General features: G+C 38.8%; 1 protein-coding gene across 3 annotated transcripts; it reads left to right on the top strand.

Moving 5' to 3' along the window:
* The first annotated feature begins 2,504 nt into the window (after window positions 1–2,504).
* On the top strand, window positions 2,505–26,089 carry Lztfl1 (leucine zipper transcription factor like 1). 3 transcript variants are annotated; one of them, XM_032911297.1, is made up of 11 exons: window positions 2,505–2,699; window positions 4,841–4,965; window positions 7,619–7,813; window positions 9,650–9,710; window positions 11,097–11,168; window positions 12,374–12,439; window positions 12,526–12,603; window positions 22,160–22,336; window positions 23,701–23,804; window positions 24,458–24,510; window positions 24,699–26,089. In XM_032911297.1, the coding sequence occupies exons 1-10, from the start codon at window positions 2,697–2,699 to the stop codon at window positions 24,474–24,476; spliced, it is 900 nt and encodes a 299-aa protein (XP_032767188.1). In that variant the 5' UTR covers window positions 2,505–2,696; the 3' UTR covers window positions 24,477–24,510; window positions 24,699–26,089. The 3 variants fall into 3 exon arrangements, with proteins under 3 accessions (XP_032767188.1, XP_032767186.1, XP_032767189.1); XM_032911295.1 differs by having other exon boundaries at window positions 24,458–25,907; XM_032911298.1 differs by having other exon boundaries at window positions 2,634–2,699; window positions 4,845–4,965; window positions 24,458–25,907.
* Window positions 26,090–27,422: the final 1,333 nt, after the last annotated feature.

Genomic DNA, 27,422 nt, shown 5'->3' with positions numbered 1-27,422 from the left:
AGAGAAGGATACCTGGCAGTGCAGCGGTGACAGCCTCAGTGACCTGACATCTGAGCACCCAGCATATAGATCAAAGGAGACAAAGAACTCCCAAATGTCCCAGGGAATTTAACTAAGTTGAGCTTCCTCTGCTAATACATCCTACTTGAACTACCATCAGTCTGTCTGTCCACTTGCCCATTCATCCATCCATCAGGACCTGGTCCTTCACCTCACTCTCATGACCATCACTTTCGTGCATCTCACCTAGGCTGCTCAACCCTGAAGATCCTTTCAACCCGACTCTGTGGCTTGACTCTGCAGTAGATCTTCAACCAATTTGATCTGATCTTACCCTCTCATCCCTCTGCCACCCTTGCCAAGACTCCCTTTGCATCCATTTTAGCTTCTTGCTTCTTCCTTTCAGCTAGGTCTCCTGGAATTTTGCTATAGCTTCTTTACCTCTTTTCAGCTATGCTGTGACATAAACACACACATAAATGCATCTATATACTGTAGATAGATGTAATGAATGATGTGTAACATGTGGCTTAAAAATTAATATTAGCAAAGATCCGAAAAAAGGAAGTACTTGGCAAATTTCAGCCAATAGCACTGAAGCTGCTTGTGAATCTACTGTTCATTTAAAAGTTGTGATACTGTGAAAATGCAAAGGTGCCTGTTTCTGACACAGCTTGCTCATGACACTCCCCTAAACAGAAGACAGAACTTTACCTCTGTGGTGGTCGGTGGGTGAGTAAGTGTGGACCGGAAAATTCTGTTATCTGTACTAGGATGGAACTTAAAACCCTTGGCCATGTGGTTATATTCCAGTTCTGCCTTCCCAGACTAATCATGGCTTGTGACTGTTTTGAACACATTTTTCCCATCTAACTCTTATCCCCTTAACTTATTTCTGTTTTGTTTTGCTCTGACCACTTAACTAATGAGGATGTTTTATCATTGTACTTTTTCCTATAGAGATCTTGCCTTTATAAATTAGCTTTATTCTAAAGGATTTGTCTGTTAGCACTTTGTTCTAACAATAAAAGTTTAAGTTAACTCACTTAAGAAATTTAAAATCCATGTGTGTAGGTGTGTGCATGCGCATGTATGTGCATATGTGGATGGGAAACAGGTATGCCGTAGTGTTCACGTGGCAGTTAGAAGACAACAGTCCTGAATTGGTTCTCTTCTGCCACGTAGATCCGGAAAATCGAATAAGGTAATCGGGCTTGTCAGGAAGTGCCTTTACCTGCTGAACCATACGGCCAGCCCTCAAATTGACTTTTAAATTAAGCTTAGCTCCTGTGATAATTATTATGTTTTCTGACTAATAATATTATTTAGATAGAATAAAATGACAAAAATGAAAGAAGATTCTTGAAACTAGAATCATATTTAATGTCCACTGTATTAGAACACCTGGCAATAGTCTTTTGATTTTTTTTTTGTCTTGAAAACATATTTATATTGCTCTAAGACTCAAGCATCAAAGCCCCCATCTACCTCTCCAGTCTGTAGAGTCTCAGTCTCTTCCTCTCTAAGTAGTTCTGGAACCATGTCTCTAAAACTCTTCTGCATCTAAAAGCACCCAACTGTGATTCACTTTATACTCTACTTTGTACTGACTGTGAAAGACAATCTCAAAACGCACCATCAAAATTAAATTTTGATAACTCAGAGCTAATGTTGAATGTTTGTTCCCTCCTGTTTTAACTCTCCCGGGCTCAGAAGGCTGGCAGTTCTGCATGATGTTGGCTTACTCAGTGCCTCCTCAAAAGATATGGTGCTGGCCTATAGTGGCTGTATGCTCATCAGATAGGGTACCCAATATTTGCGATAACCTCTTCCTATACTTGTCTTTCATAGGACAGTGTCTTTTTTTTTTTTTTTTAAGACAGGGTTTCATTATGTAACCCTGAGTGGCCTTGTACACACAGAGATCCTTCTGCCCCTGCTTTAAAAGTGCTGGAGTTAAAGACAAGACCATCATGGCAGACCAAGGACAGTGTCTTAATTAGAGGTGGTCATCACTTTGGAACAAGGCTAAACTTGCAGATTCTAATGACTCAAGCTAGACTTCATAAGTGAAAACGTTCGCCAGGGAGATCAGGACATTATTCTACAACCTTCTCCTGGCGAATCTAGTGTCTGTCTCTCTAATTCACTGCTCTATATGAACCTATGTTTTTGGTCATTTTTTTAAAGGTAAAGTTAGTCTCTTGTGCCAGCATTATAAAATAATGCAGATGGAGAAAGGGCATGCATCATTGCCAGCACTAGCTTGTTAGCTGAAGCCCTGTTCATTCAGCCGGTTATTCTCAGAGGGTGCTGAAGTCCGGAATCGCTCTGGATCCTGGTGCCAAAGCCCAACTTCTGTCCTGACTGTAGGCAAACACGCTGGCACCTCAAGCCAACCCCCAACTCCCCGGAACCCCGCCCCATTTCTCTGTTGCCACTGGCAACGGCAGGCACCGCCCCAGGTTAGCGTGGCAAGAAAAGGTGGGACTTCCGGATCTCAAAGCCAATGTACCTGAGGAAATTAGCCAGTTACGCAGCACTTTCTGTCACGTGACACTAAGACCCAATGATAGTGTATAACCGAGGGCCCACGTGTCTCCGTTCCCATTGGCAACCCGCGGCTTCTAAACAACCTACTTTCCTCAGGCCCCAAGTGCCGGCCTCCCTGTTTCCTGTCTGATCCCTCCACAACCATGGTGAGTATCCTGGTCGGGAGAGGGCCCGGCCCGGGAGCGGACGACGAGCGGTGCCTCACTGGCCGGGCCTCGCTGGGGAGGAAGGCTGGAATCACCTCGGCCGAGTCGCGGTGAGAGCGTCCTCGCTGAAGCCTTTCTCCGGCTTTGTCGCCCCATCCTTAGCTGTGGTCTGGGAAGCCCTGGCCGTCACAGCAGCACGCATTTGCCAGTATGAAGAATTAGGGGCTGGTTCCAACTTTCTGAAGCACCTTACAGCTGATTAAATATGGGTGGTGTTTTCGTTTGGATCTCTGAAGACTATTTGGGTAATAGAGTTCGGGCTTACCTTGAGACTGAAAACACCAGTTCATCCAACTTCTCACCAAACAATTAATTTAAATAGCCATACATAGGTAAAAGCACGGAAATGAAGTTGAAGGATGTGTCACTTTGTACACATCTGAACAAAACAGACCATTTCTTAAACAATTCTGAGCTTGGAACTGGTCTTGCTTCACCTGATTTCAAAAAACGAAAAAAGAAAAAGTTGCTAGTGGTGTAACAAAAAAAAGTTAGTACTTGTTTGTGTTCTTACTCCTTTGTCAGTTTGATACCACTTGGAACCGTGTAGATTATTCATTAATAAGTTGAAAGTTATACAAGGGTTGATACAATGATTCATCTAAACAAAGCACATAAGACATAAAATTTTTAAGCAATAAGCCCACTCTTCCTTTTTAAAAATATTTTTATCCTTTAAAGATTTTATACATTCATACAATGTATTTAAAATCCTTCCCCCAGATTCTTTCAGAATTATCTTGCACTTCCTGCCCCGTTTGTTTGTTTGTTTGTTTGTTTGTTTTTTAAGCCTACCTAGTCCAATTTGTGCTGCCCATGTACTCATATGTGTGGGACCATCACCTTTCTTGGGCCACACTCTTAAAAGAAACTGACTCTCTACCCTTCATAAATCAACTGTTGGTAACTCCTCAGCTGGAAGTGGGGTCTCATAAATCCCTCCGTGTCTCTATGCTGGATTGTTAATTGGCCTGACTTAGCGCAGGCAACCACAGTTGGGAGTTCCTAGTTCAGCAGTTCTGTCATGTCTAGAAGACATCTTTGTTGTTGCTGTTTCAAGACAGGGTTTATCTGTATAGCCCTGTTTTGAAACTCTCTCTGTAGACCAGGCTGGCCTCAAACACAGATCCACCTGCCTATGCCTCTGCCTCCTTAGTGCTGTAAATAAAGGCTTGTGCAACCACTGCCCAGAAAGAAGACATGGTTTTGGTCCGCTCCCCACGGATGTTTTTGTCTTTTGCTCCCTCTTCAGAGATAGTTTCTGAGCCTTGCAGGGGGACAGAGGGATGATATCCTGGTTGTGGCTAAGCTGATCGGGTCTGAGAGCCGCACTTATCTATGCAGCTTCTTAATTTTAGAACAACATCTGGTTTATTAAGAAGACTATAGTATCTATTTTCAAGCCAGATATACCTTTTAAGGCTGTATTTGGTAAGGTTACGTTTCTGTAGTGATCTGAAAATCAGTGAATAAGGAATACAGGCGTTTATTTCCCCTCACGCAGCAGCCATCTCATACAGATTAGTGAGTGAGTTGGTGCTGCTCCATGAGGTGAAGACCGAGGTCTTATTCATCCTTCTGTTCTTCCAGCCCTGGGGCATAAAAATGGCATGGCTCATCCTAGTTACTCTGCCTACTTTCAGAGACATTAGAGATGACAGAGGTATAAAGTATACCCCATATCTTAAGTCTTTGAAAAATACCCCACACCTCTTTGGATTCCTTCTTTTCCTGAGAAGTAGTCATGTGACCTGAGTGTATTTGGCTGCAAGGTAGCTGGGTAGGGAGAGGACAGGAAGGCAACCTGATACACATCTATCAGTTACTACAACACAGTATCATGAACATCACTGGTTACTGTTATTGTTTGAGACTGTATCTCTGGGTAGCCCTGGCTGTCCTGAAGCTCACTATGTAGATCAGGCTGGTCTCAAAGGCACAGAGATCTGCCTGCCTCTGCCTCCTGAGTGCTGAGATTAAAGGCAGGTGCCAGTACACCATGCCCAACAAATTACCTTGTTCATTTTTGTTGTCATTTCTTTTGTCATCTCCTCAGGACTAACCAGTTCTCTCTTTTTCAGGCAGAGTTGGGCCTAAATGAGCACCATCAAAATGAAGTCATTAATTACATGCGTTTCGCTCGTGCAAAAAGAGGCTTGAGACTTAAAACGGTAGATTCCTGCTTTCAAGACCTCAAGGAAAGCAGGTATCAAGAGACTTTAAGGCCTAACTTCTTAAAACTGTGGGTCATATAACTGAATGAATGTGGATTCCTTAAAAATTTGGCATTAGTAAAAAGTTTCTTAAAATGTAATCACTAAAAATTATTTCATAATTAAATACAAAATGACTCTGAAGTGTTCTGGCAGCATTTCCCAGCTTTATCTCGTGACTTCACTGCAGCCATCATTCTGAACACACTGCAGGCACAGTGGACACAGCCCAGGCCAACCTGCCCTGCAACATCAGTACCAGCCGCCTGAAATTCTTTGACATAGGCTATTGTATGCTTTGACTTGCAGTTAAGTATTCTGCTCTTAGGGAGACGTAATGTTGACAGAGACCTAATATTTTCTTACCATCATTTCTCAGCAGGTAATTATCAAATTAGTGTATCTCTGAAAGCTATTGTGTTGTCTTTGATTTTTAAAAATTGGTATTCAAGGTGCTGAGTTGAGTTTCATTAAAAAAAATTATTAAACGACTTTTGGTTTGGGATTAAAACAATTTCCAAAAATTTGCAAAATGGCCATAAATATATTCTTGCCATTTTGTACTATGTTTTTATGCAGAGCAATGTTCTCAGCACTGATAGTTATAATATCAAAATATCAATCAACTGAAAAATATTGAAGGTACCATGTCCTGCATTTGCAAATGCTCAACCAAGGTTTAATTGTTGCTATAAAAACAAGCACATTCATCTCATTAGATGAAAAATTAGCTTTCAGCTTTAGTAAATGGCAAATTATGTACATACCAAAGAAGTGTTTTTAAAATTCTTTTTCTTAAGTTTTTCAAGACAGGGTTCTCTGTGTCAGCCTTGACTGTCTTGGAACTCCAGGCTAGCCTCAAACTCAAAGAGATCAGTCTGCCTCCCCAAGTACTGGGGTTAAGGATGTGTGCTGCCATGCCTGGCTTGTTTTAAGAAAAAATAGATTTTTTTTAAATTAGTGAATGATTTATCTGTATACTCTATATACCTGTGTACCTGGTCATGTGAAAGTTTCTCAAGAAAGAAAGGATCCTAAGTGGATAAATTAAATTCTGATTAGGAAATCAGAGCAAAATATGGATTCTTTCTTGTGGCTAGCATAGGGATGCTAATACAGAAACTCACTAAGTTCCATGATTTGTAAAATTGAGAAATAGTTGTGGGGTATGAGTAACAGTCTGTTGTCAGGCATGACATAATAATCATTACATACTGGAAAGTTTCAGATAAAAATTGCAAAGGGCTTAATTCTAAAAAGTTCCATAACTTTAATTACTTATGTGATTTCTCTAAAAAGTAGAGCCATATGACATGGCAGCTATGAACTTATGCTATTCATATAGAACAATTAGGAGAGGGGAAAAGTAGCATGAAACATATACTTGGTAGTACCAATATTGTTAGTGATTTGAAACAAAAGTTGGTGAGTTTTTATTTGAAACAATAGTGTTAGAATGCAAAGTAGTTAAATGTCACATGTCAGTAGCAAAGGTCTCTGGGATGTTTCTAGCTGTTAGGGAGGTCATCAACCTTGTACTAGTGTCTGTTCAACCAATTAACTGAATCTGGTTTATTAACCCCGGTGGATGAAAACAACGTTACTGGCAAAAATATGGTATAGTCTATTAAAGAATAAAGAAAACATTAACATTTTAATAAAGACTCTGAAGTTAAAGTATTAAATTTTTAAGATTGATTAAATTTTTCTAGTTAGACAAAGACAATGTTAAAGAATTATATGTTAAAAACTACTTAGTGAATGTAACTGTGCTAAAAGTGTTTTCTATTAACTTGAATATGATCGTGCCAAGATGCTTGATTCTGTCTGTTGGGAAGAAAGAAAGGGAAAAGGGAGGCTAAGGATCTAAGGTTGAGAGACTTTAGAGGGGCAAAGCTGTAAGAAACAAAACTGTTACTGTGACACTGTCCTTGAGAGTAGGAGATGTGCACCGGATTTGTTAAGGACTCCAACTGTCTGTCATGCTGCTGAAATTGCTGGGCCTAATTACCCACAGTGGAACCACAGGCAGATCTCTTCCACCCTCCAAGCCCTGTGTACAGCTAGGGGATTGACGATGATGGCTCATCCCCTGAAATCCCTTTCCAACATGGCCAAGTAGCTCCAGTGAGAGTAGTTTTGAATGCTGCAATTGATGGAGACGTTCATTTCTGTTGTATCACAGAGGTACTTGAAGATGTTAGTTTTTTTTAATTTTGTGTCTCTAGACTGCTAAGAAAAGTAATATATCCCTGCAGTTTTTGTCTCATAGGCATATTAATATTTAAGTAATCCATATGAATACTAAAATGTTAGAGAAGTAACGGAGTGGAGAAGTTAGGTGTTCTAGGTGACTTTTAAGTTACTAAATATGATAAGACTAGTTTAGAGGAGTATAAAGTAGAAAAAATAATATTGAAAAGTTAAAAAAGAGTAGATGAGGTCTACATTTTTCAACATGTAGTTGTATTTAAAAATGAACACACTTGAGAAATTACCCACAATCTAGTCATTTTAATCTCTCCCAGAGAGTTTTTCTTGTAATCTTTAATTCTTTAAATGTTATGATGTGGGTTTCTTGACTTCAGTTATATTTTATAAGTTCCTCCTGTGATTAATTAGCCAACGGAGTCATACTGTTTTCAGGCTGGTGGAGGAGACTTTCACCATCGATGAGGTTTCAGAAGTCCTCAATGGGCTGCAGGCTGTGGTACACAGTGAGGTGGAGTCCGAGCTCATCAATACATCTCACACCAATGTCCTGCTCCTCCGGCAGCTGTTCTCACAAGCCGAGAAGTGGTACCTAAAGTTACAGACAGACGTCTCTGAACTTGAGAACAGGTAAGGTTTGTACCTGCAGCTGGGTTGTGAAGGCCCAACTGTGGTCTTCAGAGTTAGCAAATCACTTTGCTAGTGCTTTCCTGGGTTGGGGTGTGAAACATGTGGGTAGGCCAGCAACAAGGCACAGTCGCTAGGTGATTCCTTGAGGAGCACTCAAGTTCTCTTAAAGATGCTGTGTTTCTACTACTAGTTACAACTACATGAAACCGCTTTTCAATCTACTTAACGTAATTATTCCTTAGGGCATCTTTAGTAGCATGATTAATATTTCAGTGTTCTTGATACATAGATCTGCTAAGAAGTAAAGATTTGAACAGTTGAAGATATATTAGAGTATCATTTCCATCTCTTCAGCCTAGTAGCATTACAAATTTGTTTCTAGATAACTACATTTGAAACTATATACTTACCTTAGAAAATGTAAACTATAAAAGGCTTAAAATGTTACAATATTAAAAGCTCATAAATTCAAAACTTCTAATAAGATCAATGAAGTTGAAGCCGGTTCTAAAAAATAACAGGCCAGTTGGGCATTGTGGTTCACACCTTTAATTTCAACACTTGAGACTGTTTGGGCTATACAGTAAGACCCTGTCTCAGTTAGGGTTTTACTACTATAAGCAGACACCAGGACCAAGGCAAGTCTTATAAAGGACAACATTTAATTGGGGCCGGCTTACATGTTCAGAGGTTCAGTCCATTATTACCAAGATGGAAGCGTGGCAGCTTCGAGACAGGCATGGTGTGGGCAGAGCTGAGAGTCCTGCATCTTCCTCTGAAGGCGGAAGCTGCTGAAGACTTCCAGGCAGCTAGGGTGAGGGTCTTAACCACAGCCACAGTGACACACCCACCTCAACAAGGCCACACCTTTTAATAGTGCCACTCCCTGGGCCAAGCATATACAAACCATCACAGACCCTGTCTCAAAAAAACAGAAAACAGCTCTTGCTCCTGCTCTTCCCTTCTTGTTCCCACTCTGTCCCCATTCCCTTCCCCGCTCTGCCGCCATTCCTTTCCTCCTCTCTCTCCACATGCTCATGGCCGGTCTCTATTCCTCTACTTCTCTTTCTCTGCCTCTACTACCTCTTAGCTCTCCTCCCCATGCCTTAAATAAACTCTATTCTATACTAAATAAACAAACAACAACAACAACAAAACATGCCAGAGGTTAAAAAGGACTCACTGCTAAGCCCTGGAAATTGTGCAGTCTCTCCTGAAATGGAACATGATGAACAATGCTAAGCAGTCTTCAAGGAGGGAAGGAAATTCGGTTGGCTTCTGCGGCTGTCAGTTTCTTAGTAGGTGATTGGTGAGCAAATGCTGAGTGCTGATGTTTGAAGAAGAGAGACGAGTGGTCTGTACGCAGGAGTATAGTCCACATATCTATCCTGGTATATCATCAGGGGCTCACACTACTGGCTTTCCATGGAGAATGCTTGCTCAGTAGAAACTGTGGACTGATTCATATTCAAGAAAACTGTTACAAATCAGACTCTTAGGTGACAGTAAATGTTATGTAATAGAGAAATCATGCTGTACTTCAGAAATAGAAATACAAATGCCATTCATATTTGTATTGGCATTGCTGTTTATATCTTACTACACATAGATGTGTCAAGTATATAGTACCAAGAGCTATAGCTGATTCAGATTAGTTTACAGGGGGATGAGACTCTCAGCCCTTTGTGATTAAATATCAGTTTTGTAACCTCTTATGCTCATCTTCCTAGCATGTGATAGGTTGATGCTGGTTCTTGTGATTTTTTTTTTTTATTATTTTCTGTGCTAGAAGTCGATTCTCAATGAATATTCTCTTAAATTTGTTTTTATTTTTAGAGAATTATTAGAACAAGTTGCTGAGTTTGAAAAGGCAGAATTTGCATCTTCAAATAAAAAGGTAGTTTTTAGTATTTCTAAGTCTATTTGTTTTTGCATGTGAAGCTATGCATATGTGTGCATGCCTGTTTATATATGTGTGAGTGCACATGTGTACAGCTGCCTGTGCACACGTGTATGCTTACATATGGAGGCCACATTGATGCTGAATGTCTTCTTTGATCACTTTCCACTTTATTTACTGAGACAGAGACTTTTACTAATTCATCTAAGGTTAGCTCCTCAGCTGTCACTAGGAAACCCTTGTCTCCGCCCACTGAGCCCAGCGATTACAGGCAGGTTACCATGCCTACCTGTTTGTTTGTGGTACTAAGACTCCAAATGTAAATCCTCTCATTTGTGTGGTAAGTGCTTTATCCATCAAGGCATTTCCTCAGCTTCCCATGTTTCTCAGTAGCTGGTACTGAAATCCTCACAACATAACTTGTGGAGCTGAAAATGAGACATTCAAAAGAAAAGCATTCAAGTTGGTAGTGGAACTTAAATTGCCACTCATATTTGCAGACAAAAGATTAAAAGTTTCAGAAATAATGGAAAAACTGATTTTTTGTCTGTTTCTCTCTCTCTCTCTCTCTCTCTCTCTCTCTCTCTCTCTCTCTCTCTCTCTCTCTCTGTAGTCTAGTCTCAATACCTTGTAAACCCTTCATTCAGCTGAGACAGAGCACCTACTTCACGGTGATCAGACCTGTTGTTATATCCCAACTCTGCTTCTTAGCCGTGTACACAGACAGGTTACCCAAGACAGCAGGTAGAGACATCCTAGTAGACTTTCTGAACAATTACGTGCTATGCTGTCACTTAACTAGATACACCATAAATATAAATAGTCCCCCATGCAGATAGCTCAACACTACTGAGATTAATCCATGTATAAACATAAAGAAAACATTTTCTAATAACTCTTTTGGAACATATTTCTGATTAAGAAAATTTGGGTCAGAGAGCATGGGCTATTACTTTTAAGACATTCTACTAAAATGACCAAATATTTGTGCTAAGTTATTATTCACTTGTAACTTCTCAGCCATTACAGATTCACTGTATAAAGTTCATGCAGAAATCATTTTCAGCTACCACAGATGAAAATTCCAGTCCCAGAGGCTGAGATTTTTATCAAGTCTGACTATGAGCCCCTTGTATCTCTTTTCTTTCTGTATTAATAAAAGGGTACAGGGATGTTGGGTTTCATTTTTATCTCTGTCATATGTTGAGCTTCATAGGCACTGCACATAACAGAGTGAACACAAAAAGAATCATTAAAACTGTGGAGCTGAAGTCCTGGTGGGTGTGTTTATAGATTGTCTTCCACTTAGGAAGAACAAATGTTTCACAATGATGCTTCTTTACTCTGTGGTAATTTTAGATTGGTTTCTTCATTTTGTTGCAGCCCATCATAGATATCACAAAGCCTAAACTTGTTCCAATTAACGAAGGTGGAACAACTGAACTCCTAAACAAGGTAATATTCTCATCAACCTTGGTTCTGCCTCTTTCCTCCCCAATTCCTGAACAATGCTAGGGTAAGAAAATAGTTTGTCACAGTTTTACTGAATGGAGCCCAGTGACCAGAAGAGGGCATGCTTACTTCATAGAATCTGAAGTGACAGATCTTTTCACAGTGAAGTACACGGAATCTCACAGTACACGGAATCTCACAGTACACGGAATCTCACAGTACACGGAATCTCACAGTACGTGGAATCTCACAGTACACGGATGGGATTTTGAACTGTGTTTTCTAGTGTGCATGTGAAATGTGTGATCCACAATAATGTATAGGGTTTTTAAATGCTTATAGAAATTATCACCATAAAAATAAACGTTTTCCCAACTCCCATCGTCCTGGCATTACACAATGTTATAGGTGGAAAGCAGTGCAGTGACCTAGGACACTATCAAAACTGTTGTTATTTCACCAGAAAGTAGGAACTAACATTTCCAGAAGCAGAAATGAGAGAGCTAAAGGGCTCTAAGGGTGTTATAGAATAATAAAGAAGGTGGAGCTCCGTGTGGATGGGAGGAGATAAGAATGGGTGCTTGAAGGAGGTAGCCGCTAAGCTGGGTCTTAAAGGTGAAGACAGGCTAAGTTAAAGGGGCCTGTCAGGTAAGAGAGCAGAATGGCTCCTGACCAGAGGCAGGCAGAAGGTTGGCATGGCAGAACAACAGAGTACAGTCTGTATGGGAGTAAAATGCACAATCAGACTGGTCAGGTGGGTTCATCTCCTATCAGATGCTTAAGGACAATCAAAGGGGCTTGGCTTCAGCTCCAGTTCGTCTTAGAGCTAAACTTGACTCACAGCTATGGGATTCAGGCAGGCTTTGTGAAAGTAGGATTTTACTCCTAACCAAGGCATTTGGATTTTTGAGCCACTGCATAATTTTGATTACTTTTTAAGTGAAGCAAACAGTGATCATTTCATGTTAAACACATTTTGGTTAAAATAATAAAATGTGGGGGCTAGAGAGATGGCTCAGTGGTTAGGAGCACTTGCTACTCTTGTGGAAAACCCAGGCTCACTGGAGAGTCTATGAGGGTATCTGATGCCCTCATCTGGCATCCACTGGTACACACATTATATACATATACATATATTCAAGCAAAACATTCATATACATAAAAATAAATTTTTAAAATAATAATAAAATTTGAATTTATTCACAAAGGAAATTTTAAGACTTCAACAAGAGAATGAGAAACTAAAGTCAAGGCTGAAGACCATTGAAACACAGGTAACTGAGAAATCCTTCAACACAGTTATTGAGGAATTAGCCTAGAGAGTGTAAGTTGAGTGTACTGATTTTATATTTGATTGTAGGCTGTAAATGCGCTGGATGAGAAGTCAAAATTGGAACGAGTACTTCAAGATTTACAGCTTGATCAAGGAAATCAACAGGTAAAACAATTTAGCTATTTTTCTACATCTAAAGAGAATAAAATTAGAAATCATAATCACTATTCATCATATTCTATCTACTTTGCCTTTCTCCCGGCCGAATGTTATTGCTGTCTTACATTGGCTCAGAAACTCTATCCTCTGTCCATTTTCCATGGAAGATTCACAGCTTACAGGACTAGCTTACATTACAGACATAACTAGCAGGCAGGATGTTCTTAAGTTTATTATTGTTAAGTTTTTCCCTTTTCCTCCTATACCCAGTTATAACTGAGGGAAAAAAGGAAGTAAAGGAAAAATTTGCATTTAGGTTTTATTCTGAATGTTACTTGAGTTTCCCTTGGATGTAGTGACAGTGAGAGGAATAATGGGTTACGGCTTCATTTGTATCCAGTGTGCTGTAGGAAACAGTGTCAATCCGGAGTAGCAGTTCTGCCAGCCTAGCTGAGAACAATGGCGAGTGTGCTCTGCCTGCTAGGAGTCATTATATCGTTGCCTCTCCTGTGCTCCTCTCACTGAGTGACACAGCATTATGACTTTAAATGAGCAGAGAGGTTAGGTGAGTATCCAGCATTAGTACTACGACCAGAGCCTGTGCTTGCTGGGCCAGCGTTCTCTTACTTAGCTATATCCCCGGACTTTATTAGATTTTTGTTAAACTTTATGAAAAAAAGTTAAAGCATGCAAAAATACAGAGAATGGTATAATAAGCCCCAAGGAACCTACAACTCAACTTTACAGTGACCAGGCACAGCCAATCAGTACTTCTTTACACACACACACACACACACATACACACACACACACACTCTCAAGGTGAATGTTCCAGAACAACTTTATAACTTCTCAAAAGGTTAAACAGTTATAAATGTTTTGGGGTAATGAATTTATTTAAAAGCCATTTGTCAAGTTTTCTATTTGATACAAAACTAATACAAGGATACATGCCTTTTTTAGGGACTAAATATTTTTAAAAAGCAACTATTGTTTCATTTTGTTGAAGATAAAATATTGTGCACATGTAGACCATTTTCCTGTTATAGAATGCAGATCTTTTTTTTCCTGTAGCTTTTGCCTAGTCAAAAGCAAGATCCAGATGTAAGATATGTACTGCAGTTGTCAAATTATAAAGAAGTTCATGTAACTCAACAGAAAAAAAACTTAAAACCTTGTCAATTTAGAAACCCTTATACTCATTATTAGTAATAGTCTCCATAGTTTCTTGACTGTCTATTAAATTTTATGTGAATGTGACTAATCTTTTTACACCTATACTATTTGTTCTTTTGAGAGAAAAATCTCAGTTTCCAGCTTAGCTTTAAACTTGCTATGTGTAGTCCTCCTATGTATCAGTTTGAAGAATTCAAAAATCTTTGTTTTTCCTTACCCAAAATTCTTTTTGATTTTTAATTGAAAACAACCCAGATAATATATTCAATCATGTTTCCCTTCTTCTAATTTCTCCCAAGTCTACCTTACTTACTCAATTTTGTTATCTTTTTCACTTTCAAAGCAAAAAAGAAGCATACATACAAAAAAATGACTTTGTAAATAAATAAAATAACCAATAAGAATAAAAAGACTCACAAAACACAAAAGGAAAAATCAAACTAACAGTAAGACCAAAAAATGCCAAAACTAAGGGGAATGAAACAAAAAATACCATAGAATTTATTTTGTTTTAGGCAAATCCTCCTGGGAATGAGGTCTACCCTGAAGTATACGGTTTATACATCCAAAAGGGCTCCATTAAAAAAACTCATTTTCCCTTTGCCAGAGAGTATCAATTACAAGTCCCTTCTTGGTTCAGAGTCAGACAGATCCTATGTCCACTTCCCCCTCTCATTGCTGAGATTGCCTGGCTTGAACCCACAGCTCTGGTGTATGATACCACAGTTTCTGTGAATTCATATATGTATCAGGCCTGTTGTATTTGGAAGACAAGGCCTGTTGTGCTTAGAGTCATTCCTCACCTCTAGCTATTACAGGCTGTCTCCCTCCTCTTCTGCATAGCTCTCTGAACTTTGAGGAGAGGGTTTTGATGAAGTCATCTCACTTGGGACTGAGTACTCCAAAGTCTCTCTATCTGAGTATTGTCCAGCTGTAGGTCTCTGTGTTAGTTCCCATCTACTACAAGAAGCTTCTCTGATGTAGACCGAGTACGGCACTTATCAATAGGTATAGCTGTACGTCATTAGGAGTGATTTTATTGCTGTTTTCCTTCAACAGAATAACAGTACTGAATTTTCCCTAGGCCTGTGATCTAGCTAGTCTCAGGTTCTTGGCCACTTTAGCAGTGTCCGGTATGGGTTCCTTCTCATGGAGTGGGCTTTACGTCTAATCAAAAAGTGGTTAGTTACTCCTGTAGCATTTGTGTGACTATTGCACCTGTATGTTTGCAAGTAAGTCACTCACTGTTGTAGGTCACAGGGTTTGGAGCTGGGCGACATTGATGATCATTTTTCTTCTCCAGTAGAGTACAGAGTACTTTCTAGTAGTATGAGTGTTAGTCTTTGGGGTGAAGTTTCAAGTTAGGCACTAGGTCAACTTCTCCATGTTCAATGACATAAATAAGTCTCATTCCTGGCACGACTTGGTGGCATAAGATGTCTAGTTGGGGCATTTTCTATTATTTAGTGACTCCATTTATATTCCTTTCATATATGTATATATTTTAGGAAACTTTAGAGTAGTGGGTTTCCATATAGCTTTTCAAATGACCTTTAGCATTAGTGGTCCCTGCCTATATTCCCTCCCTGAATAACCCTCATGTTCTAGCTTCCCTTTTTCTCTCCATAATGCTATAGTTTATTTCCCCTTCTTTGGGAGATCCTCACTTCCCCAGTAGTCCCTTACTAAGTACCTAACCTCTGATTGTCTTTAATTATAGCACAGATACCAAGTTTAAAAGCTAGCATCCACATATGAGAGAAAACATACAGTATTTTTCTTTCGGGGTCTGGGTTACTTTACTCAGGATGATTTTTTTCTAATTCTACCAATTTACCCGAGTTTCATAACTTCATTTTTCTTAAAAAGCTGAATAAGATTCCATTATGTGAACTAACCACATTTTCATTATCCATTCATCAGGTGATGGGCATGTAAGCTGTTTCTGGTTTCTGCTGTTACGAATAGAGCAGCAGTGTGCACGATGAGCCAGTATTGTGTAGTAGGGTGTAGGTTCCTTTGGGTGTATGCCCAAGAGCAGCACAGCTGGGTCCTGAGATAGATCTATTTCCAGCTTCCTAAAGAACTAAACTGACTTTCACAGTGGCTGCATACGTTTGCACTCCCATCAGGAATAAATAGGTGTTCCCACATCTTTGCTAGCATGTGATACCATTTGTTTTATTGATTTTGGCCATTCTTACTGGGGTAAGATAAAATCTCCAAGTAATTGTACTTTGTATTTCTCTAATGCCTAAGCATGTTGAGTATCTCTGTACGTTTTCTCAGTCGTTTATTTTCCATCTTCTGAGAAAACTCTGCTTAGTTGTGTACCTCATTTTTTAATTGGGTTAGTTGTTTTCTTGATCAGGATATGTATATTTTTTAGTTCTTTAAATATTTTGAATACTAATTCTCCATTGGTGTATAATTGATAAAAAGTCTTTTCCTGTTCTACAGCCTGTCATTTTGTACAAATGATAGGTCCTTTGACATACCGAAGCTTTTCAGTTTCATGAGGTCCCGTTTGTTAATTGTTGTTCTTAGTACCTGTGCTATCAGTGTTTTGTTCAGAAAGTCACTGTGCCAGTGAGGTCAAGCCTACTCCTTGCTTTCTTTTCGATCAGACTCAGTGTATCTGGACTTTTGTTGAGGCTCTTGATCCATTTGGGGTTGAGTTTTATGTAGATTGGTAAATATGGACTTATTTGCATTCTTCTGCATGCAGCTCTCTGGTTTGACAAGCAACAGTGTTGATGATGCTGCCTTTCTTCAGCGTATATTTACTTCTTTATCAAAAGTCAAGTGTCCATAGATATGTAGACTTATGTTTCAGTCTTCAATTTGACGACAATGATAATACTATGCTATCTTTATTATTTTAGTTCTATAATAAAACTTAAAATCTGACATAGTGATACCTCTAGGAGTTCCGTTGTTATTGGAGACTGTTTTAGCTATCCTAATGTGTGCACGCATGCATGTGTGGGTGCATGGAATTTTCATGGGGATTACATTGAATCTATAGATTGTTTTTGGTAGGATAGCTATTTTCACACTGTTAGTCCTGCTAAGCTGTGAGTATTGGAGCTCTTTCCATCTCTGGTGTCTATTCAATACTGTTACTAAATGTCTTAAAGTTTTTATTGTATAAGTCTTTCACTTGCTGAATTACAGCTATCATAAGATAGTTTATTTTTTGAGACTGTTGGGAAAGGTACTATTTCCCTGATTTCTTTCTTGGCTGGTTATCATTTGTTTATAGGAAGGTTGCTGGATTTTTGTGTGTCAGTTTTCTATCCTGCTATTTTGCAAAAAAGAAAAGAAAGTTTATTAGCTGTAAATTTTTTCCTGATGGATTTAGTTTGGGGGTGGGGGTGGGGGGGATGAGGTTTCAACACAGTGTTTCTCTCTGTAGCTCTGACTGTCCTGGAACTTGCTCTGTAGACCAGGCTCAAACTCCTCAAACTCATAGAGATCCTCCTGCCTCTGTCTCCTGAGTGCTGGGATTAAAGGTGTGTGCCACCATAGCCCAACCCTGGTAGGGTTTTTAAGGATCTTTGTATAGAAATCATACCATTTATAAATATACTTTGACTTCTTCCTTCCCTATTTGTATCCCTTGGCTCTCAGTTGCTTATTGTTCTGGCTAAGACTTCAAAATCTACACTGAATAGGTCTGGAGTAAATGGACATCTCCGTCTTGTTCCTGATTGTAATATTTTGATGTTCTCTCCATATAAGTTGTTATAGGCTGTGAGCTTGCTGTAAAATGCTTTATGTTGAGATAATGTCTCATATCCCTAGTCTCTCTAAGACTTTTATCATGAAGGGGTATTGGATTTTGTCAAAGATCTCTTCTTCATCCAATGAGATTATCTTATGCTTCGTGTCTTGATTTACAAATGTTGGACCATTCCTGCATCTCTGGGATGAATCCTATGTGGTCATGGTGGATAATCTTTTGATATGTTTATGGATTCAGTTTGCAAGTATTTTACTGAGCACTTTTACATCTGTGTTGATAAGGATATCCATCTATTACTTTCTTTTTTTGTTGTTCGGTCTTTGTGTGGTTTTAGAATCATGGTAATAGTACCTTTCTAAAAATAATTAATAAATGTTCCTCAGTTTCTGTTTTACAGAATATTTTGAGAAATATTGCATTAATTTTTCTTTGAAGGTAGAGTAGATTTCTGTACTGAACCCATCTGACCCTGGGCTGTTTTAGTTGGGAGAATTTTAATTACTGCTTCTATTTAACTAGGGGTGATGAACCTGTTTAAATTGCTTATTTGATTTAACTTTGATAGGTTGTGTATATTAAGAAATTTGCCCATTGATTTTAGTGTTTTCAGTTTGGTGGAATACTGATTTTTAAAGCATGTCCTCAGGATTCTCTGAATTTCCTTGGTGTCAGTTACAATGACACTCTTTTCATCTCTAATTTTATTAATTTGAAATTTGTCTTTTAGTTAAGTTGTCTAAGGATTTGTCAGTCTTGGTGATTTTCTCAAAGAACCAACTCTGTGCTTCTTTGTTTCTTTGTATTGTTTCATTTCTACTCTTTGATTTCAGCCCTGAGTTTATTTCTTACTGTGCATATGTTTTTACTTGCTATTTCTTCTTGTTGTTCTAGAGCTTACAGATGTTTCAATAAGTTACTAATGTAAGGTCTCTTCAGTTTTTTTTTTTGTTTTGTTTTGTTTTGTTTTGTTTTTTGATGTAGGCACTTGGTGCTAGGAATCACCCATAGAACTGCCTACGTTGTGTCCTGTAGGTTTAGATGTGTTATGTTTTCATTTTCATTCAATTTTGAAGTTTTTTCTTTTTGGTATTTGTCTTGACCCATTCAGTAGTGAATTGTGCAGTTCCCATGAATTTGCATACTTTCTGCTGTTCCTCTTACCCACGGTGGTCAGATAGGATGCAGAGTGTTATTTCAGCTTTCTTTTGTCCGTTGAGACTTGTATGTGGTCAATTTTAGAGAAACTTCCATGGGCTGCTGAGAAGAAAGTATATTCCTTAGTGTTTCTATGGGATGTTCTGTAGATGTCTACTAGAGCCATTGATTTATGATGTTATTTAACTCCAGCATTTTTTTTTTGTCTGAATGACCTGTCTATTGGCAAGAGTGGGCTAGGTGGGATATGAATGCTACCCACCATTGTATGTGAGAGTAAATAAGGATTTTAGCTGTAGTCATGTTTCTTTTATAAGTTTGAATGCCCACGTGTTTGATGCATATTTAGAATTAGAATACCCTCTTGGTGGGTGTTTGGGTTTTATTGTTATGAAGAGACACAATGACCAAGGTGACTGTTATAAAGGCAAACATTCCATTGGGGCTGGCTTGCAGTTTTAGAGGTTTAGTTCATTATCATCGTGATAGGAAGCAAAGCGTCTTATAGGCGGACTTGGTTCTGGAGGAGCTAAGAGTTCTACATCTTCATCCGAAGGCTGAAAGAGCCTGTTCCTGCAGGCAGCCAGAAGGAGACAACCCTCCACACTGGGTGGAGCCCAGCATATGAGACCTTAAAGCCCACCTACACATTGACACACTTCCTCCAATTAGGCCATACCCCTAATAATGCCAAGTAGTCCAAACACAAATCTATGGGGCCAAACCTGTTCAAACCACCACGGTGGGTTTTTTCTTTAATGAGTATGTAGTATCCTTCTGTATTGTTTCTGAAAGTTTTGGGTTGAAGTCTATTTTGTCAGATATTAAAATGGCTCTATGTGGTTGCTTCTTGGGTCCATTTACTTAGAATAACTTTTTCTATTCTTTTATATTGAAGTGATGTTTATCCTTGTTGGTAAAATGTATTTTTTGGATGTAGCAGAAATATAAATCCTGTTTTTTAATTCAATCTGTGTTTCTGTGTCTTTTTTTTTTTTTTTAAAATAGGGTCTTTCTGTATAGCTCTGGCAGTCTTGGAAATTGCTCTGTAGACCAGGCTGGCCTCAGGCTCACAGAAATCTGTGTGCCTCTGCCTCTCTTGTGCTGGGATTGAAGGTGCTAGCCACCACCACTCAGCTAACCTATGTCTTTTTTTTTTTTTTTTTTTTTTTTTGGTTCTTTTTTTCGAGCTGGGGACCGAACCAGGGCCTTGCGCTTCCTAGGCAAGCGCTCTACCACTGAGCTAAACCAACCCCAACCTATGCCTTTTTATTGGGGAGTTGAGACCATTAATACTGAGTTACTGAACAGTATTGATTCCTGAAATTTTGTTGTTGTGATATGGGTTCCCCCTTTTTTAATTTACTGTTCTAGGGTTATTTATTTATGCTCTTTTCTGGGGTATAGTTAATTTCTTTAGGTTTACGTTTTGTTTTGTTTTGTTTTTTTGTAGCAGATTCTATAGAGCTGGATTGGTAGATTGCTTAAATTGGGTTTTATTGTGAAATGTTTTTCTTTTCTCTGCTAATTATGATGGAGAGTTTTTGCTGGATGTAGTAGTTTGGGCTGGCATCTGTGTTCTCTCAGAACGTATAGAACATCTGTCTGGCCCTTCTGCCTTTCAGCATCTCCATTGAAAAGTCAGGCATTATTCAAATTTTCCTCTGCAAATTTTAATACCCTTTCTTTGTTCTGTATATTTAGTGTTTTGATTACTCTGTGTTGTGGGAAATTTCTTTTCTGGTCCTTATATTTTGTGTTCTGTATGCTTCTTGTGTCTTGATAGGCACTTTCTTCTTTAGATTGGGAAATTTTTCATCAGTGATTTTGTTAAAAGTAGTTTCTGTGACCTTGATCTGAGTTTTTTCTTTTTCCTCTATCCCTGTTATTGCAGATCTTTTTAAAAAAGATTTATTTATGTATGTTTGTATTTTATGCATATTTGCATGCGTGATTGCATGACAGAAGAGGGCATCAGATCCTATTAAACATGGTTGTAAACCACCATATGGTTGCAGGAAATTAAACTCAGAATCTCTTGATGAGGCTCTAATACTCTTAACTGCTGAGCCTTCCCTTAAGCCCCAAGTTTGGTTTTTCATATCATATTTCCTGGATATTTTGTGTATGCATTAATTAATTAATTAATTAATTAAAATTTAACATTTTCTTTGACGGAAATATTCATTTCTTCTATCTTGTCTTAAAGACCTGAAATTCTCTTTCGTCCATGTTTTGAAATCTGAGATTTTTAGTTTAAATTTTCTTTAGTGATTCTATTTCTATTTTAATGTCTTGAAATGTTTTCATTATTTCATTCAGCCATTTGTATTTTCACTGTCTTCATTAAGGCATTTGTTTCTCTCCTCTTTAACGTCCTTGAACATATTCATAATTGCTGTTTTGAAGTTCTTCTCCCGTGCTTCAGCTAGATTGCATTTTTGGGTCCTCTAAGCATAAAGTTATTGGCTTCTGGAGGAGGCAGATGAGATTGGCTGTTCATGTTTGTGTTTCTGTGCTGAGATTTGAGCATCTGGAGTTAAGATGTTTCAAGTATGTTTTTGGTGAGGTGTTTGGTCACGTCTTTGTGGGTGTGTGTTCCATTCTTTGTTGCTGTTGCCTAGTCTGGGTCCTAGACAAGCGGAGTCCCTAGTAGACAGTGCTTCTGTAGGCTGAGAGCAAAGAAGTGGAAATGGGCTGAGAGGAAAGGCTGAGAAGGGCAGCATGAAAGCTAGAGGGATCGGGGTCCACATCAAAGGCACCCAAGAGATGGAAGTGTGGTGGGAAGCACCTGCAAGCAGACTGTTGCAGGACAAATAATAGGTCTAGAGAGGTTGGAATGGAGGACAAGAAAGGTCTGTTTTATTTGTTTGTTTGTTTGTTTAATTGGTCTTCTCAGAATGATTTGTCAGAGGGCTAGGATATAACTCAGTTAACTAAATGCTTGCTTAGTGAGCACAAAGCCCTGGATTTGATCCCTGGTACCATGTAAACCAGGGAACATTGGTACATGTTGGTGTACACCTGTGATCCCAGCACCAGGGAGGGCACAAGCACGAGGATGAGTTCTAAGATCATCTTTGGCTATAAAGCAAGTCTGGGGCCAGCTTGATTTATAAGAAACTATGCTCCCAACACTTCTCCATATTACTTGCCAATTCCAACCCTGGTACACTCACCTGTCAAATTGAGATCTCATTTCTCTCGTTCCTTTTTGACTGAAATTCTAGCAGTTCAAAAATCTGATTTCCTACATTTGGAATACAGTGACTACTGAATATCTGCTCTATGTCCACCAAGGCTGAGGCTGGATTGAGCCTGCTGGCAACCCTGCTGGGGCTGGCACTTACCCAGACTGGTGAGAAAAGCTGTGTGCACACATAAGCATTGCTTTTTCTCTCCTTGGATGTTGGCTCACTATTTTAAAAGTGCTGTTATTTAGTATGTCAAGGGAAATTATATTCATGTATTTATCTTTTATAGGATTTTATCAAGGCCCAAGACTTGGATGACTTGGAAAACACAGTTGCAGCTCTTAAGAGTGAATTTCAGAAGACACTTAACGACAAGACAGAAAACCAAAAGTCTTTGGAGGAGAACCTAGCAGCAGCCAAACATGACCTCCTCAGAGTACAGGAGCAGCTGAGCATGGCTGAAAAGGTCAGGAGACTGAGACAGAAGAGCTTTGCCTGTTCGTGTCTGTTATCTAATACATACAGGAGAGAGACACAGATGTGACTAGATAAATGCCTTACAGTGTCAGAGCGAGCTCATTTTTATTCTGAACTTTAGCCAATGTATGTTCCGAAAAGCTATCGTGTCTTTGCACCTACCTTCTTTCATCTTTGTGATAATGAACAAACTGCTCCCTCCGTCCCTCTGCATGCTGCCCTACGCGCTTGCATTGCTGTCTGTCTGCTTGTTCTGTTCTCCCTAGAGCCTGAGAGAGACCTGGATGGCTTTTTTTTTTTTTAAGATTTTGAAACCTCTTTAAAAAATGCTTTATATAGGAAATACAGAGTAGATTCTTCTCTTTCGGAATTACACACTTAAGAACATGAGTGCAGGACTGGAGAGATGGTTCAGCCGTTAAAAGCACATGGTATTTTTGCAGAGAACCCAGGTTTGTTCTCAGTACTCACATGGTGGCTCATAACTATCTGTAACTCAGTTTCAGGGGATCCAGTGCCCTCTTCTGACCTTGATGGGCACCAGGCTTTCATATGGTATAGATAGATACATGCAGGTAAAACATTCATATACATAAAATAAGTAAATCTATTTTTTTTCAAACATACTTCTTTTTGAAAGAGGATTGGGCACTGGGTATGGAATTTATGGCTCCTACATACTGGGCAAATGTTCTGCCAGCTGTGCTACAGTCCTAGGAACTAAAACATCCTCAAATTAGGGGCTAGAAAGATGCTTAGTGGTTAAGACTCTTGCAGAGGATTTTTTTTTTCTTTTTTTCTGAGCTGGGGACCAAACCCAGGGCCTTGCGCTTGCTAGGCAAGTGCTCTACCACTGAGCTAAGTCCCCAACCCCTTGCAGAGGATTTTTATTTGGCTTTCAGCACTGACATCAGAAGTCTCACAACCACCTATAATTCCAGTTCCCTGTGAGAACGTTGTTTTACATAAATTCACATTGTCATACACATATGTAAATAAAAAGGTAAACTTTTAAGACTCTCGAAAACCCTCTTCCTTGGGATTTAAAACTTGGAGGTTAAGGAAAATACTGTACATATTTTACTTAAAAGTTAGTTTGTATGTTGAACAGGTTCCCGTACCTAGGCCTCAGTGTGATTAAGTTACTTGCTAACATGGTGCTGTTACCTTGGAAAATAGTACTGTTTTATTAGCTTCTCCTTTGAAATATTTTTAAAACTTAGGTGGTTTTAATATTATACAAGTATGTTTTTAAGGAAATTTGAAAATTAGCAAACAACATGCATTTTTATAACATTTGTTATTCTTTCCTTAATGTTTCTTAGTAATGAGTTGACATTTTTCACAAAACAGGAGTTAGAGAAGAAATTTCAACAAACAGCAGCTTATCGAAACATGAAAGAGATTCTCACTAAAAAGAATGATCAAATCAAAGACCTTCGGAAAAGACTTGCAAAGTAAGCTGGCTGATCCTGACTTGGGGTTCTTCTCCCCACTTGCCTGCTGGCAACAATGAGTCAGGCCCTGAGTTGTCCCATTGTTTAGTCCACGGGGTTGCTTTTAGGCTCAGCTAGACCTTTTCCCTCACCACACTGATCTCAGTTGCTCTTGGCAGTGGATCCATTAGCAGGAAAAGGCACAGAAATGCTCCATGGTGTTTTCCTGGAACTGATGTCCTTTGCTAGGTGGGGTCATTTTGTCATCAGTGGCTTTGCATAGAAACCCATCTGAAGCTGACATTTTGCATTTGTTCTCAGGGAAGATATCCGTAAAGTGAATTCAAGATTAGATTTGTCTTGGAGGTTTGTTAATCCTTAACTTCTAGTCATGTCAGCTATTCACGTTGATCTTAGGGTTGTTGTAATGGCATTAAGCTATCATGGGTATAAATTCCAAGTGCAGGCCTAGAATCTGAAGACATTTTAGGTGAACTGATATAAACCCCAAGTCGCCATGATAGCATTAGCCTTGAGTATAACCAACTTCTGCTGCCATGGGGGTGTACAGTGAGCAGTACGACACTCCTGGGATAGCTACTAGAGGGATTTCACTTAAGACAGTAGCAAGAACAAAAAGGATCATGACATTATGCTCTTAATTTTATCTCCAGATATGAATCTGAAGATTAAAGACTGGAGGTTTTGTCTAGAACCTGCCACACATGTACGTACAAGTTATCTCCATCCACCTCAGGCATGTATTTTGAAGCATTTTGTCATATTCTCTTCTTTTTCTAATGTTTAAGCTTTCCTTGTAATATTAGAACTATCGTTCTTCTGTAATTGAGAAGAGAAAAAACATGTAATGATTCTTTTCTGTTGTCCCTAACACCTCTCTGTCAAATGCTCCAGAGCCTCCATCCAAGTACAGTGAAATTTCTTCATGGAACAAAGCGGTTTAGAGTGGGAAGAGAGCCATCCTTTTGTATTAGTGAGAGAACCTTTTAATGTTAGAGAAGCTGGCAACATCTATACTTGTATAGTCCTTAAATGTAAAAACAAATAGTAAAGTTATTAAAACTTACAAATAAACCTTTATTTTTAATAATGAAATCTTAATTTATCTGATCATCAAAATGTATCAACTTATGGAAAATATGTTTACTTTCCACTCTAGTCCACATGTCCAGTAATTGTAAGGGAGAGTAAGCTGCGGTAACTAAAGGCTCAGTTAACCTTTGCATCTCTCCATCATGAGTGCTGCTTACTATAGGAATAAGCAGACATTTTTTGCGTCCTTACTTATCATGGATCAGTTATGGACAAAGAAGTCAGATTCATCCTATACTTTCACAGTTTTAAAAGCAGATGGACTCAGAGAGATGGACTTACTTGCAGAATATACTTTTAGCTTATACATGAATTAGTATTCTTTCAAACTCTGCCTCAACCTAAAGTTGTTGACTAAGTTCCAGGTTGTACTTTGGTTTGTATATGTGTAGAGAACTGGCATTTTTCAAGAGATTTTAATATTTCAGTTGGTGTGCTTTTCCTCGGGTGATCATATATAAAGTGCCAGAAACAGGACATGACGCCTACATTGTGCGAGTTAAACCTAAGAAAGCATTTACCCTTCACATATTAATGTGGAAGAAGTTTTCTAATTCTCAAAGCAAACGTGTCACATCCTGTGTGAACAATCCTAAGAGAGGCTTTTCCATTTCTACCAATAGGGAACTTACTTCCAGAAAAGAGTTCATTGATCAGAGCTTACATCTTTGTTATTTTCACTCAGTATTAGCTTTGAATATACTGTGGAATTTTTGTAGCATTATTAACTACTAAAGGAACAAATAATATCGAAGTTATTTCTCTCTAAAAAAAGCTGGGGAGGCAATCTTAGGATGATGAATGAATCCAAAAAGGAAGAGAGAAAAAATAATAAGGCAACATTTTCTACACGTTTTTTCTTGTCCATTTGTTTCTAGCTGTATCGCTTATCAGTTTCATGTAGGGCTACCATTGTGGACTGTAGTTTCACCCTGGGTTTCCATTTGTAAACCGGAATGTTCTGTGTATGTCAGAAAACAACTTGTAACTAAATGGAAAACGTGTCTTTGAGACACGGTTTGGTTGTATTCTCCCTACACATTTCTCAGATGAATGCCAGAAGACTTGGTAAGCTACCGTAATGCATTGCTGGATAGAATTTTTATTTGTTTTGTTGGTAGTGATTTTGAAATATCATGTGTAGTGTATTCTACTTGTTGAATAATAAATTCAAACGTATTTCTAAAACCTTAGAAACTGTTAAGAAGCTGGCATCAATAGGAGGGGAGCCCCTTGGTCCCATGAAGCCTTGACAACCCAGAGTAGGGGAATGGTAGGTCGCTGAGGTGGGAGTTGGGGGGGCACCCTCATAGAGATGGGGGCGGGGGGGTAGGGAGTTTCTGGAGGGGAAACTAGAAAGGGGGATAACATTTGAAATGTAAATAAATAAAATAACCAATAAAAAAAGTAAAACAACCTGTTCAGCAGTCAGATAACAAATGGGTTACGCAATCATTGTCAGGCCTCTTTCACATACAGCATTTGCTACATACTCACTATTCCTGTCTCTTTTTTTTCTTTTTTTAAATTTATTTATTTAATGTATGTGAGTACACTGTAGCTGTCTTCAGACACACCAGAAGAGGGCATCAGATCTCATTACAGATGGTTGTGAGCCACCATGTGGTAGCTGGGATTTGAACTCAGGACCTCTGGAAGAGCGGTCAGTGCTCTTAACCGCTGAGCCATCTCTCCAGCCCTGTTCCTGTCTCTTACAGCACTGACTGATTCTGCTTTTTTACTGTTCTGTTTTGCTTTTAAATGCAAACCTCAGCAAAACATATCTTTAAATGTTTGTTTCATTTGGTTTCCCAGTTTTAAGATTTACTGAATCAATTAACTGAAAAAGCCTGTTTAATCTATATATTTTGGCTCTTTAGCAAACTAGTTAAAGCTTTAAGTGAAGCTCCTGGCCAGGATACAACACTTACCTGCTATGCACAGGGGTCTGGGATCAGTCCCCACACAATAAAATAAAAACAAAACTGAATAAGATGTGGCTTTGATTTAGCCTTAAATTGAAGCCTTTAAAATTATGATTGAGACATTTTGTTCACAAAAATAAAGTGCAAAGGGTTTTGTTATTAATATCTTCAATTTAAATGGTTATTTGTTTTATCTTACATATGTATCTGTGTTGAATATATATTTAATCATTTGCTTATGTCTTACAAATCTGATTATATATAGAATATTTTGCTCTCTTAAATGTGTAATATTTGTTAAAGCTGTCTATTATTTCCACTTCGATAAGCTGAATGAGAACCAAAACTGGAGCTCACCTGTTGTCTGGATTGACTGACCAGCAAGTCCCAGGGTTTTTCTGCCTCTCCCTCTTAGTACTGGCCATGCTACTGTGCCAGTGTAAAAGGGTGCTGATGACTAGAGTCAGGTTTTGGGGTTTTGTTTTGTTTTTTAATTCTTTAATCTTTTTTGACAGTCCAGTTGTTATCCCTCTCCTGGTCCATCCTCTGACAGTTCCTCATCCCATTCCTCCTCCCCCTTCTCCAAGAGGATGTGCCCTCC

Source organism: Rattus rattus, chromosome 8 (genome assembly GCF_011064425.1).
Source record: "Rattus rattus isolate New Zealand chromosome 8, Rrattus_CSIRO_v1, whole genome shotgun sequence".
Taxonomy (NCBI): Eukaryota; Metazoa; Chordata; class Mammalia; order Rodentia; family Muridae; genus Rattus; species Rattus rattus.
The sequence above is the reverse complement of the archived record's forward strand: the minus strand, read 5'-3'. Positions and strand labels throughout refer to the sequence as shown.

Excerpts from the sequence above, each read along its gene's own strand:
- Lztfl1 (XM_032911297.1), top strand. Across the intron at positions 12,440-12,525 it reads TGAAGACCATTGAAACACAG|GCTGTAAATGCGCTGGATGA; the intron begins GTAACTGAGAAA and ends ATTTGATTGTAG. Across the intron at positions 12,604-22,159 it reads TTGATCAAGGAAATCAACAG|GATTTTATCAAGGCCCAAGA; the intron begins GTAAAACAATTT and ends TATCTTTTATAG.